Source organism: Camelina sativa, chromosome 9 (genome assembly GCF_030686135.1).
Source record: "Camelina sativa cultivar CO46 ecotype springtype chromosome 9, ASM3068613v1".
NCBI classification, from domain to species: Eukaryota; Viridiplantae; Streptophyta; class Magnoliopsida; order Brassicales; family Brassicaceae; genus Camelina; species Camelina sativa.
The window spans coordinates 24,187,110-24,202,533 of record NC_141888.1 but is presented as its reverse complement, the minus strand read 5'-3'; the positions used below and the strand labels follow the sequence as shown (position 1 = coordinate 24,202,533).

The following is a 15,424-nucleotide window of genomic DNA, read 5'->3' as shown; positions in this document are numbered from 1 at the left end:
GGCCCCTGGAACTGTATTAAGTAAAACTCTCAAGTAATACGCCGAGCCTATAGAAGGTGGTACATATGTAATTCTGCCTACTGCAAAACTTTTTCTTCTCTTAGATCTTGGTTGCCAGATTTTTTTACTATGAACCCACACAAATATGTTGGAAAATTCAGCATAAGTGAGACTTCTACCTTCTGGATGTTTTTTATTGCATTCCATCCATGCCAACAGTTTAGATCTTCTGGCTGAACGCTTCATAACATCTGCAATAGGATCATCTTCGTTGTAAACTACTAATTCCTGTCCAGGAAGATGAAACGGAAGTTTTTCAACGGGAGTAGTACGATAGCAAATCGGAAAAGCCAATATTCGCCAAGCTGCTTCACATGCGGAGATATATCTAATAAAAGAATAATACTATTATTAAATATTAAATTAATAGGGTTAAATTTATATGAAATTAATGAACAGGCATACCTGCAGTTGTAGAATTTCTTGATTTCATTTTGATTGTCTTCCTCTCCTACGTTAGCTCTAATATAATCTGGCCCTGAAACAACCCGACCCTTTTTTTTTTTTTCTTAACAATTAAATACAATGTATAATTAAGCATCCCATACTACTTAATTAACCAACCCAAACCACAACTCAACATTAAACCAGCAATAACATTAAGCACAGCGGAAACATACCAATAATACAAAACCAACAACATCATCAATACAATAGCATTCCTAACCATTCTATCCGGCAACCTAACATAACACTAACCAAGGTTCCAATAACATAACCAACAAATCCAATAACACACAAACGAGACCCTAGATCATCCTCCTCCTCATTGCCATGATTCCACGTCACAAACCTGCACACCACAAACAACAATTGAGATGCGTAAGTATTATCACAAATACTTAGTGAGGCAATCCTCCCATCTACTGGGCTATACACACAAGCAACTGAGAAACCAATGCTTAACAAATAACAACCAAACACAACAAACCAGGAAATCACAAAACAAGCAACTTGGTGTCGACCGACACCAGAGAGGTGTCGATCGACACTGACCAAACATGGTGTCGACTGACACCTAACTGGTGTCGATCGACACTCCCTTCGCAGACGCGAACTGCACGAATCCGAACAACGAACCTCCGTTTCCAATCATCTCCAATCCGTTCCAACCTCACCCAAAACCTTCAGGAACCTATAAGAACCATAACACAACCACCACAAGCAAGAGCAATACCACTAACACAACCAATCAAGCAAGAACAACACCACAAAGCACCACCAATCAAGCAAGAACAACAAAGGATTCTCAGGCTTAGATAAGCCATGGTCATGCACTCACCTTATCAACTGATTATAACAACCAATACAACCAGTTGAGACCCTCCTAACGTCTGAAACAGCCCAGAAACGCCCTACAACAAGCCACACAACCAAAAACGACTTATAACAAAACTGGACAGAAACATCAGAAAAGAACAGTCTCAAAGACGAAACCCTAAAATAAAAACCAACCGTTAACTATCAAATCTCTCCGGTGAAAAGCTTCCCCTAGACGTCACGAAGCTTCCCACAAAATTTCAGCACGATCAGACACCACACGAGACCACGATCTCAGTTACAATCTCCGATGGTCCCAACTCGCGTCTGAGAAAACGTGTCTCACGAAACTGCCAATAACTCATCGAGTTTAAATCCAAATCTACTTCTGTAAAAAGGCGAATGACGATGAAAGACTTGGGAATAAAACTACCAAATTTCATTACCTTTGAGAACGATTTGATATGCCGAAACTGTTTCCTCCCAAACCCTAACGATTCTGATCTTTCTTCTTTAATCTCCTTCACACCTCAATAGGCTCTCTCCTCTCTCTCTATCTCTGAAAACGGCGACAAGACACCCTAAAACCCTTAATTTGTCGCTTCTCCTCTTATAACACGATTTAGGGATTTTTCTTGAACCAAACCAAACCAAACAGCAATTAAAACGAACCCGACCAAACCGGAAAAACATGGTGTCGATCGATGCCACCAAGGGTGTCGATCGACACCCACACCAAAAATACACAAATTGGTTCGCGGGCGTTACAATTCTCCCCCACCAATATGGATTCGTCCCCGAATCCCGCAGTACCGTCCATCCTCCAAGGACCTCCGTGCCACCGTCAACACGGCCCGCACGTCCCCAGACCGGACTAAACACCATCAGCCAAGGTTTCCCGTGCCACTGTCGCAACAGCCCGCACACCTCCGACTGACCCTCGAGGTCTCCCTCTAGTCAATATACTCACATCAAGACACTATTTGCTCACAACTCAGTGCTTCCCCCGTCCGTGGTCGCAACCAACGAATCATGCCGGCTCGCTATCAGGCCAACCGCCTTAAGCTACGGCATCCAGGAAGTCACTCACAACACACACTCCCCCCGCTCTCAGGTCGCAACCTTCGAGACATACCGGCTCACTGCCAGGCCACAGCCTACAGCTACGGTATCCAGGGAGTCTCACATGCCCACTCCCCCCGCTCTCGGGTCGCAACCCTCAAGACATACCGGCTCACTGCCGAGCCACGGCTCACAGCTACGGTATCCAGGGAGTCTCAAATATCCCGCTCTTGGGTCGTCACCCTAAAGCGCGCTCTCGGATCGTCATCCGAAGCAAACATACCACTCCCACTCTCTGGCCACAAAGTCCATCGAGCTATCGGTATCACATGAGTTGGGCCCACACAATCCTGAGCAAACAAGTCTGATGTCATCGAGTATCTCCCGACTAGATTTACCTCAACTCTTTCCATTTCTGGAAACTTCTATTTTTAGAAACTTTCCTCTTTTAGCATTGCGCCTTCACGAAAACTCATAACCCGAACACCACCATGACCACCACCCGGTCACCCTGGAACACCCTACTCTCAAGGTATTCCCATACACTTTTCAAAAATAGAAAAGCTCTAACTCCTATAAAACTTTCCATTTCAGCAACTTTCTATTTATGGAAACTTTCCATCTATAGAATTCCCGAGCTATCTCCTCACCACATGACACACGAGTCAAAAATCCAAACAAACTCCATTTGCAATACATCCACTTCCACAAGTCACCACCAACGGTATTTCCCGATACCGGCATGATCCACCATTTTCCAACAACTTCCAATAGCCAACTGCACCTCCCGCACAGAAGCTAAAAACTCTACACAACTAACAACACATAAAACAACTTACCGTGGAATCTCATTGAAGGCTCGAAGGGGATGATACTAGGACTCCATACCACATGCAAATTGACTAACTACTCATAATCAATTCCATCACACAACATCATGCATCAAGCAAAAGGAAAATAATTCACCCAATTAAATTCCTAACCGCTCTAACCATCCATTTAACCATCCTAGAACCATAAAGGCTCTGATACCAAAATGAAACAACCCGACCCTTTTTTTTTTTTTTCTTAACAATTAAATACAATGTATAATTAAGCATCCCATACTACTTAATTAACCAACCCAAACCACAACTCAACATTAAACCAGCAATAACATTAAGCACAGCGGAAACATACCAATAATACAAAACCAACAACATCATCAATACAATAGCATTCCTAACCATTCTATCCGGCAACCTAACATAACACTAACCAAGGTTCCAATAACATAACCAACAAATCCAATAACACACAAACGAGACCCTAGATCATCCTCCTCCTCATTGCCATGATTCCACGTCACAAACCTGCACACCACAAACAACAATTGAGATGCGTAAGTATTATCACAAATACTTAGTGAGGCAATCCTCCCATCTACTGGGCTATACACACAAGCAACTGAGAAACCAATGCTTAACAAATAACAACCAAACACAACAAACCAGGAAATCACAAAACAAGCAACTTGGTGTCGACCGACACCAGAGAGGTGTCGATCGACACTGACCAAACATGGTGTCGACCGACACCTAACTGGTGTCGATCGACACTCCCTTCGCAGACGCGAACTGCACGAATCCGAACAACGAACCTCCGTTTCCAATCATCTCCAATCCGTTCCAACCTCACCCAAAACCTTCAGGAACCTATAAGAACCATAACACAACCACCACAAGCAAGAGCAATACCACTAACACAACCAATCAAGCAAGAACAACACCACAAAGCACCACCAATCAAGCAAGAACAACAAAGGATTCTCAGGCTTAGATAAGCCATGGTCATGCACTCACCTTATCAACTGATTATAACAACCAATACAACCAGTTGAGACCCTCCTAACGTCTGAAACAGCCCAGAAACGCCCTACAACAAGCCACACAACCAAAAACGACTTATAACAAAACTGGACAGAAACATCAGAAAAGAACAGTCTCAAAGACGAAACCCTAAAATAAAAACCAACCGTTAACTATCAAATCTCTCCGGTGAAAAGCTTCCCCTAGACGTCTCGAAGCTTTCCACAAAATTTCAGCACGATCAGACACCACACGAGACCACGATCTCAGTTACAATCTCCGATGGTCCCAACTCGCGTCTGAGAAAACGTGTCTCACGAAACTGCCAATAACTCATCGAGTTTAAATCCAAATCTACTTCTGTAAAAAGGCGAATGACGATGAAAGACTTGGGAATAAAACTACCAAATTTCATTACCTTTGAGAACGATTTGATATGCCGAAACTGTTTCCTCCCAAACCCTAACGATTCTGATCTTTCTTCTTTAATCTCCTTCACACCTCAATAGGCTCTCTCCTCTCTCTCTATCTCTGAAAACGGCGACAAGACACCCTAAAACCCTTAATTTGTCGCTTCTCCTCTTATAACACGATTTAGGGATTTTCCTTGAACCAAACCAAACCAAACAGCAATTAAAACGAACCCGACCAAACCGGAAAAACATGGTGTCGATCGATGCCACCAAGGGTGTCGATCGACACCCACACCAAAAATACACAAATTGGTTCGCGGGCGTTACAGGCCCTTTGGTAATGTACTTGAAAAGATATTTCACTGAACGTGACTGATTACACCACTCAACATTAATATGAGCACGATAACGGATAGAAAATCCCGGTTGTACAAAATAACAAAGTTGTTATCACAATCAAACCTTTTTTATGCACGAATCTCCCGTTTTTCCTCCGTTTGTATATTGGATAACCAGCATCGTCGACGACAGTATTTTCCATGAATGGTTTTGGAAAAAATTTAGTGCACTTACCATTATTCATGCCAGCACTTCCTCTGTTATGAATACCACAAGGTCCATGAATTATAACATCAGAAACAACTTCATATAAGTACTTGTCCAGTTCTTTATCAGGAATCTTAGCACTTATGAATCTATCAATGTCTTATGGTGTACGCATTTTATAGTCTGGATGCAAGAATAAAATCATGTGTGCATGAGGCAGACCTCTCTTCTGGAATTCTATTGTATACATAGCTGCACACACAAACAAAAGCCATTGTTAATAAATTTGGGTTTTAACATGGTAACGTATAGAAAGTCAATTGATTAATAATATGAAACATACCAGAGTTTATAACACCAAAAGTTTTTTCTTTAGTCACTTGCTCCATTAGTCTATCTAGCTTCATCTTAAAGACCCGACAGCATATATCTGGTCTATCTTCTTGCTTAAGACCATGCCTTGTTAGATATCGAACAACTTCAGGCCATTTGGGGTTGCAAGTAATTGTTATGAAAATATCAGGAAAACCATAGTACTTGCAAGTAGCCATCGCATCTAAATAATGTTTCATCCTATAACGTTTTCCACCTGTAAACGATGAAGGAATGTAGATTCTTTTTCCGTGTTCTGCAAGATCTTCGTTTCCTTGATAAACAGCTTCAGCTATTTTATCGGTTCTTTCCGTCCGTAGTTTGTTTTGGTTCATGGAAATATATTTCAGTCTGTTAGATTCTATGGTTGTGAATGCATCTACCAAAAATTGCTGATATAATTTCCCCGACATCACAATCGTAGAAGATTCTTGATATCTCTCAAATATTCGAAAAGCATAAAATTCACTCATCGAGACTGTTTTCCTTTTTCGTCCAGCCGTATCTACAAAACCAATGTCAATGCCTAACCTGTAACCATCCTCTCCATATGGTGTGACAACCCGTCCCATTGACCCCACTAGCTCACCGCTAGCTTGCCCCCATAGGCCCGAAGCTGGCCCTGCAGGGCATCGATCCTAACCCCTCATTGGTGCGCCAGGCGTTCCTCGAACCCTGGTCCCCACCCTTTAACAACCTTCCCACAAGACAAACTGTCACCAATTGACCTGCAGATAAATATTTTTTAAAGCTATGAAACTGAACCGAACACATTTATCCTGTTAGGGACTTCATTATCTACGTCATGTATATAAAGTTGTAAGAACGTCAGTTTTTCTTTAGGTTCAGGTAAAATATCTACGATACGGTGATAGTTTTCTCCACACATGTGAAACACGTACGGCCCTCTACCATTATTAATAGAATGGTTTATATTCCCACCTAATGACGTGAAGGAAAACATCATATTGTATGCTCTTATATTATAACGGAAGTTGTCACTCCTATCATCGTGATTATATAACAACGCCGATAATGTATTCGGTGGAGTTTTCAGCTTGGGAAGTTGGACTTTCCCTTTTCCACAGCACATTGCAAAAATTGGTTTCGCCTTCTTTACTCGCTTGTTTAACCGTTCTCCGTACCACATATATGCTCCACAATTTTCACAGAGATACGAAGGATCTCCTTCATCATAGTAACCTGATAACATTAGCAATACAAAATTAATTTACCTGTATATATATATTTAAAATTATTTCAAAAAAAAAGTTTAGCTTTACAAAAATACCATTTATTTGTAACCCAGATGTTACGGCTGTGAATTCACATGTTACATTAGGCTTAGTACGATACTCAGTATCAGATTCATCAATCGAGCTATCAGAATCGCTATCATTATTTGACTCAGAGTCAGAAACAATAAAACATGCAAAATCTTCATGCATCAGAGGCAACAACGTAGGAACTACATAGGTGAACACAAAAAAAAACTTATTAATAAAATATTTAGTATATATTATAACATGTGGATATAGAAACGATCTTCATTGCGTTTTCGAACTTTATTTGATTTAAGAGTTTGCGTTCTTTTCATCCTTGCATGTTTTGAGATTACTCTTGAAATAAGTTTATACGTTTGAACATTAATTTAAAATCAAAACTTATTTTATTATATCAGAAACTGAATATTAGTTACCCTTTGTATTCACGACATGAATCAGATCCTTCTTTCTCCGTATTGGTAATTTTGCAGGTCTCATCGTATGCATACAGTCGAAACGATCTGCGTTCTTTAGAAATATATAACTTTAGGTCTATGATATTCTTTATTTATATGATGATCAGTAGCTATAATCTCCTCATTACTATAATTTACTTAAATATTTTCACAAACGGCTAATAATATCACATAATAATATCAATATCACAAAAATGTAAAATTAACATTTTTTCATTTATCTTAACATATATTTATTTAATCATAATTAAATTGAGAGTATATATATGTTTTTTTTTAAAAGGTGGGAAAATATCACCATTTTTTCGTTTTTGATTAGATTATGTTGTATCTATGCAAAATAATAGTAAATGGAACATGATTATACCTATTTTCGTATTTTAATTTATAAATAAAACTTATTCATTTTATTAGTGAGTAATAAAATGTAGAGATTTTAACAAATTCAAAATTTATAAATAATAAATAATCATATTCTTATTAACGCAACTAAAGGCCTGAAGTTTGAAAAAAACGAATATCAAAAGCATATATTGTTTTTAAAATAATTCATAACATAAGCATAATACTATGCTTGCTTTTCAATCTTGATCTTCTTCCTAGTAGTCATGCTATAACCTCGTACGACTTCTTCATTGATTCTAGACATCTCCCTCTTTGACGAAAGTGATGTTGATTCCTCCGACGTAAGTTGTAGAATTTGTTCAGCTGGTTCTAGTTCTTGGTAATTATCATTAACCTTTCCGTAAATTTCCTAGCAATTTTATTATGGATAAGCACATAATGGAATTACAATAATTAATTTAATCATCTTATAGTCTACATTATTAATTTAGTATATTACCTTGACAAACTGGTTTACCATATCCTCTTTTTCCCAAAAAATTTCAACAACATAAGAAGCCTTGTCACTTTTCAAATTATCAATGGTGATAGAAATCTTAAAGAGCACGGTCTTCCCGATTAGAGCAGAAAGAGAAATGGGCATGATGTTTAGATCGTCCTGACCATTGTTTCAAATTTGTTAGAAAAGTTCATGTTACTATAGAATCCTAGAAAATATATATTCTGGTAGAAAGTACATTGTCTATCCTGTTAGAACGTACCTCGGCTATTTGGGAAACCAATTCATCCGCCTTTTTACCAACAAAAATCTGGGCTAGACCATAAAAAAAAATAAAAGCTTAATCTTTGGAGAACTTCCATACGAAACGTGTAGTATGAGTTTATACCTAAAAAACATAGAAGCAATCAAATGATCAACATATTCACATGAACACAATTCTAATCATATTAAGTAATACATACTTGTAATCAACTTCTTTGACATCGTCATCGCAAACACCACAACTGTATAGACGTTTTTTCCCCTTGTCAGACTCTAGTGGATATGGTTGAACCTTCTTTCTACATTCTTTGCATGCAATGTAATACCACTTAGGCACTGTCTCGACCGAACAGATCGTTCTTTTCATTTTCATGAAAAACTCCTCATACAAAGTTACCTTTGGCTGTATATTCTTCGTTTCATCCTCATTGTGAACCAAGTCAACAACGCTAGTGTTTGGCATCCTTTAAAAAACATAAAAGATAAGAATGCGAATACGTTTAGACATGTCTAGCGTCTAATTGATGCTCTAGAAAACTAAATACATTTGTCGGAATTTTTCAACTTTGGGAATTGACGGATTTAAGTGAATATCTGTGGTGTTGAATGCGTTTGATACACTGTAATTGCCTACGAAATAATTTTAGGATTTATCAAGAAGATGATAATTCAACTAATTAAATCAGAGAAAAGTAAACGACTAAATATCATTTAAAAAATTACCTTTCCACTCTTTCAAACATGCAAATCTAATCACACACACAACAACCGAGTCTTCGTGTTCTTTTATAGAAGCTTCAAAAGTTCTAGCAAGATCACCCCATATCGTACAACTTAATCGGTCACCACTGTAAAGACAAAGTTTAAGTTAGCTTCCGCTATAAAATATTTGTATTTTGTTTTTTTTGTTTTTTTTTTAAAACAGACTTTAAATCTTGTAAGTCAGAACTTATCTTCACATTGTCCTTTCCCTTAGTGTTTACATTATCAAGAGAACCAACACCAGCAATTTGGCCCACCACATCTAAAAACATAACAATATTAGTTACTAATCAACAACCGAGTATATATATACATGAGTTTCACAACTTACCAAACAATACTTGTTTATCTATTTTTCCAGCCAAAATAGTTAAAAATTCTTGAAAGTATTTTTCAGGAACTCGTGCCGGAAAATCATCACATGGTTTAACTGTGGTGGTTCTATAGAACACCATCTTAAATCCCAAAGCATTTGTCCTGTAATCACCATCATAATCGACCAAACAGAAAGTATCGATTATTTTCGAGTCACAAACATTGATCTGGTTATGAAATTTCTTCACTAATGCATCCTCAATAGACGCGTGAATTCTTGTTCCCTTAAATTTAAAGCAGTCGTCAATACGTTTAAATCAAAATTATTATTAAGGTGTAGAAAAGCTTTAATAAACTATTTAAATTATTGTTAACAAAGTTTTTTGAAATAAACTTGAAATAATCGAAACAAACTTCCTCATCGACCAAAACCATCTACAGTGATTTGAATGCTTTCCAAAGTCTTATCACACGAACCCTGATCTTCTAGTGATCCAGAGCAGGATTGATCTGGTTAATGTTAACATAGGGAAGGATAATGATTTTTTTGGAGGCTATAATGAATATTTTGATTTTTAAAAAGGATCGCTGAATTGTACACAATGATACAATGTGTATCACTATATATAGAGTATCCAATTCTTAATTTTTACATATATAATTAATATGATAATATTGAATTTGAATTTATCTTCCTTTTTTGAATCATTATAATAATTATCATATTTAAATTATGTCAATATAACATTTTCAGACGATAAGCATATAAATTTTAAGGATATTTTACTTTTAAGATAATTTCTATATTTAATTAACATTTTTGTAAGTATATTATGATAATAATGAATCAATCTCTTTAAAGGAAAAGTTAAATACTCGACTCTTTAGGATTATAGTAATATAAATATAAGTGATAATCAATTTCTTCCAAATTACCTTTCCAATATTCTATAATAATCGTGTAAATATAATATAACTAAATTCGCTCAAGAATTTTTTTAAATATTATATTAATTTAATAAGTATATATTCTATATCTATATTATGGACTTAAATATTTTTATTTTATAATCTTATATTTCCTAAAAGTTTGTAACTACCCTTATAGTTAGTTAGAAGTAAAATGAAATAAATTTTGATCATTCTTTCGTTATGAATAATATCTTTGAATAATTATTTCATGGGTTAAATCTAATAAATTGGAGTATTTATAATATAAATTAATATGCGGTATACTACATAATAAGTTTTATGGATATAATTCTTTCACGGGTTAAATCTAAATAACTTTAAACTTACGGATTAAATTTAAAAACACTAAAATTTTAAAAATATAATAATGTAAGAATAATTCTTTCACGGGTTAAATCTAAAAAGCAGTAAAAATTTCTATTTTTATAATCATAAGAAATTCGATACGGTACAAATGTAATATTAGTATAAATAAAACTAAATAATTGTCGCGTTTCTATGGTATACAACTGATCAAATTTTATAATTTACAATTAAAATATAATTATACAATATTAAACACTAAACAAAAGAAACAAAATTAACAAACAAATACAATTTTTTAAAATTTAATTTTTTTATTGTAAAAATATTGTCCAGCGGTGTACCGCGGGAAAAATATAGACATGAGGATACGCACGTGGTTAGTCATGAGTAGAAACTGAAAACTTAATTTTATTGATATGATAAGCAAAACAATAGACAACATTATGAAAACATACGCATTCCATTCACTCATCGCCATGGCGTGTGGACAGTAATTTTAACATCAATCATTAGCAGGAGAATAAAACAACATGGATATATAGACTATCAACATAGTATACAACACTCCCGTTTCATTTATAAGTTCAAAATCTTTATTGGTGTTGGCTTATTGTTGGCTTCAAGATTCCCCAATTGTCACAATTTCTCAGATTTGGATACTGGATTTTCTGAAACTTTGCCAATGAGAGAAAGGTAGAATCAGATTTAGGGTCACACTGCATGACCACTTGCATAATTAAGACCAAATGTCTACTTGAATTAACACACAATTATCATCTGTGAGCCTACTTGAATTATTTTGACCACTTGCGGACCAACTCTTTCTTCACTCATGCGTGAATTATTTTACAATGTAATGAATAATGACGCTCAACTAAATTAGTATTTGGAGTAATTGACAGAAGTGTAATTAAAAACATTCTTACCACTTCATATGACAGAACCAATTCGAATGTTTCACGTGTGTTTTGGCCAGGAATGGAGGATCTTGACTTCAACCCTCCAAGCAGGTTTTTAGGGGCATACATCTTTGAGGAAAGGGAAATTATCAGCCATTGTGAATAGAAAGGGTGTTTGACAAAACACTCGTATGTTTGATATTGTTGGTGATGCTAACTTGCGATTAGGGGCCAAGTAATTTGTAGGCTCTAAATTAGGTTGAACATTTCAACCTTTGCACACAAAAAGATTTAACGGTTAATGCTACTAATTAGGGATTAAATATTGTAAAATTTTTGATTATTAGGAATATACCAACTTTATCTATATTTTCTGAGACTTTAATTTATTTATTTTTTCGGTTTTGCATATAGAGATTTAGGGGGAAAATTAATTTCGGAATTAATGGTGAGTAATAATGATGCAAATACAAAATCGATTTCGAACTGATTTATAGGGTTCTGATAAAGGAAAACGATTGACTCGATTTTTTTGTTGCTAATATGTGAAAATTAATAAATACCAATGGCATAGGATTGTAAATAATTTGTAACTCCAAGGTTTTTTAAAAAAATTACTGTGAAAATATTAATATAGAGATCGTATAAAAATACCTTTTCATCAACCAAAATCAAATCAGACGAATTGTAGAGAGGATGAACACACTCAAATTTTCTTAGAATCTTTACTCTAATTTTCCACTCATGAATGAAAGGGTTCAAGTCGTTCAAATCAACAAAATAGTCTTTTTTCCCGATTCTATTCTTTATAGCATTGGAAAGTAGATTAGCCATGATAGCATAAACTAGATTGAAATGAAACGTAAAAATCTATGTTTTTAAAGTAATTATTTTTATGTATAGAGTTTAGCATGTATTTAAAGGTGTATAATTATATAGGTTTATCTTTTCTTTCTTTTTTTTTGGAATTTTTCATCAATAGATAATGTCAATAAGTATAACAACTATATCATCGAGAATACTTTAATGGTATTTTTCCCAATTATTTGTAATTCGATTATTATAGTATTCTGTTTATATGTGTATTAACAAATTCTTGGTATTCAATAATTATAGTTTACTCTTTATACCCTTTTTTCATATGATATTGAGATATTTTCAGTATCTTTTTTGATTTTATCGGTTTAATTTTACAATTCTACTATCATCAAATCTATTTTCAATCAAAGCTAATATTTCATATATTTCCAACTTTACTTAATAACGAAATACAGCATATTCTTTGTCCCCATAATACATATTGGTAGTAGTGTAATATATATCAATATTAATTAATGATATACATAAAACTATAAAAATACTTTGATTAAAGATTAAGTTTAAATTTAAGTTCAAATTCAAGACATAATTGAAACGACCCGACCCATTTTTTAACAAAATAATAATAATAATAATAGTAAATAATAAACTACAACTAGTGGTCCCATATCCACTAGCCACCTAACCACAATCGCAACCAATTTACAGCGGAAATAATAGATATCAATATCCAATAATAAATAACCAATATTCAAAACATAACCAATATCCAATAACTAAACAACATGAATCATAGAACCAGCAACCTAGCAATGTTTCTACTGACCCAACTCTAGCAACCTAGCAATGCCAGACAACAACCAATCGAGTCCCTAGAACATCCTCCTCTTCATTGCCTTGATTTCACATCACACTTTGCCTTTTCCTCTCTGCAGGAAGAATCTGACAAACAATGACGAATCCCACACTCCCAGCAACCTTCTAGCTTCTTCCTAGCTTCAAATCTCCCAAGAAAAGCCAACCAATCTCCCAACAAATCTCCCAAGAAATACCAAAAAGCTCAAGAACATACTTTCTCTTTGTTTTCTCTCAAAGCGGCGTGAGACAAAAACATAACACGACCCTATGTCGTTTTCTCCCATTTAAATCTCGGTTCAATGGTTTCTTTAAACTGAACCGGTTCAAATCGATAGTTAAATCGAACTGGTCTAACCAGAAATCAATGGTGTCGACCGACACCCCCTTGGTGTCAATCGACACCCCCAAAACGCACAGTTTTGGTTTGCATGTGTTACAATTATCCCCCACACATATAGATTCGTCCACGAATCTCAAACAACTATCAGCCAAGGACTCCCGTGCAACCGTCTCCACGGTCCGCACTCCTCCGACTGATCTACGGAAGGTCACCTCTAGGCAATAGACTCACGCTCCAGGCATTATTTGCTCTCGACTTTTGGACTTTCCTTTACCAATAGGTCTAAACCTTGAGTTTTTACTGGCTCCTCATCAGACCTAAATATGCATGCCATAATGTTGGCTCCTCATCGGGCCTAAGCCCGCATGCCAATATATATAAGGAAGTCCAATATTCGTCTCTCGGGTTGCCACCCTACAGCGCACCCCCGAATCGTTATCCGAAGTCGATATACCAACCATACTCCCAAGCCACAAAGTCTCAGAATATGGCAGTACTAGGAGAACCAAAGTCCGCCAAGAGTCGCGAGCAAACAATTCTGAACACGTCTGAGTCCTATCCCTATCCAGGTTTCCTTCCCGTGGCTCGCGTAAAACATCACAACGTCCTACCAACCACATATCCCCTCACTGGAATACCTCATGACCACACAAGGATCATATACATGCCACAAGGGCCGCAACGAAGGCCAAACAAATGTCCTAAACAAGACCGCCACCAAGGCCAAACAAATGTCCTCAACAGGAACACCACAAAGGCCAAACAAATGTCCTAAACATGACCGCCACCAAGGCCAAACAAATGTCCTAAACAGGACCGCCACCAAGGCCACTCGTCCCGAAGGACCGTCACAAAGACCAGTTTTCCCGAAAGACCGTCACAAAGACCACACTGGCTAAACAGCCCGCCACAAAGGCCACACATCTGGATAAACAGCCCGCCACAAAGGCCACACAACTGGCTAAACAGCCCGCCACAAAGGCCATACATCTGGCTAAACAGCCTGCCACAAAGGTCACACAACTGGCTAAACAGCCCGCCACAAAGGCCATACAATGTCTCAAAAGACTGCCACACACGGGCACAATGAATCAAAAGTCTGCCATTAAGGCCACACAAGCCCCTCCAAGGCTCTCCACCACTAAAATGGACAAATTCTAACTCACATAAAACTTTTCATTTTTAGCACTTTCCACTTTTGGAAAGTTCTATTTTAGGAAACTTTCCTCCAAAACCCCGCTTCACGGAAATTTCGTACCCCGATCACCACCTCATCTTGTTACTTAGTCGCACAACCAACCACCCCAAGCGACCAAGTAAACAAGAGAGATGGGCTGGAATACTCCATTCCCGCTCCAGCCACGAATTACAGATGGGACCAGGCTAGACAAGCTCAAGTCGCGGCTTGCTTCTCATACCACTTCTCAAACCTTGCCTTCATCCTCGCCTCAGGCTCCCAAGTCTGCTCCTCCACACCATCACAGTCCCAAAAGACTCTCATCAAAGGAACCTTCTTCTTCCGAAGTTCCTTGATCCTCCTCTCGAGAACCCTCACTGGTCTCGCCTCCAAAGTCATGTTAGGCTGAAGATCTTCAGGAATCTTAGCCAACAACTGATCATCCTCACGAAGACACTTCCGTAACATAGAAATATGAAAACACCTTGTGGAACGCACGCATAACCTCAGGCAACTCCAGCCTATATGCTACCGGTCCCACCCGCTCAATCACTCTCAACGGACCCA

General features: G+C 36.9%; 1 protein-coding gene and 1 long non-coding RNA gene across 2 annotated transcripts; both read right to left on the bottom strand.

The window, feature by feature from the left end:
• Positions 1-1,416: 1,416 nt before the first annotated feature.
• On the bottom strand, positions 1,417-1,865 carry LOC147938649 (uncharacterized). The gene is made up of 2 exons (XR_015565794.1): positions 1,767-1,865; positions 1,417-1,670 (listed from the first exon to the last, which is right to left on the bottom strand). It is a non-coding gene; the product is annotated as an uncharacterized LOC147938649 (long non-coding RNA).
• Positions 1,866-7,869: 6,004 nt separating this feature from the next.
• LOC147938648 (replication protein A 70 kDa DNA-binding subunit C-like) lies at positions 7,870-9,626 on the bottom strand. The gene is made up of 9 exons (XM_087465701.1): positions 9,503-9,626; positions 9,337-9,433; positions 9,133-9,257; positions 8,955-9,039; positions 8,610-8,873; positions 8,502-8,533; positions 8,408-8,460; positions 8,146-8,304; positions 7,870-8,055 (listed from the first exon to the last, which is right to left on the bottom strand). The coding sequence occupies exons 1-9, from the start codon at positions 9,624-9,626 to the stop codon at positions 7,870-7,872; spliced, it is 1,125 nt and encodes a 374-aa protein (XP_087321827.1).
• Positions 9,627-15,424: the final 5,798 nt, after the last annotated feature.

Bases quoted from the DNA above. Each gene is read 5' to 3' on its own strand.
- LOC147938648 (XM_087465701.1), bottom strand. From the start codon at position 9,626: ATGGTGTTCTATAGAACCACCACAGTTAAACCATGTGATGATTTTCCG. The intron at 9,434-9,502 runs GTAAGTTGTGAA...TTATGTTTTTAG, and splicing joins AGATAAACAAGTATTGTTTG to ATGTGGTGGGCCAAATTGCT. The intron at 9,040-9,132 runs GTAATTTTTTAA...ATTATTTCGTAG, and splicing joins ATGTTTGAAAGAGTGGAAAG to GCAATTACAGTGTATCAAAC.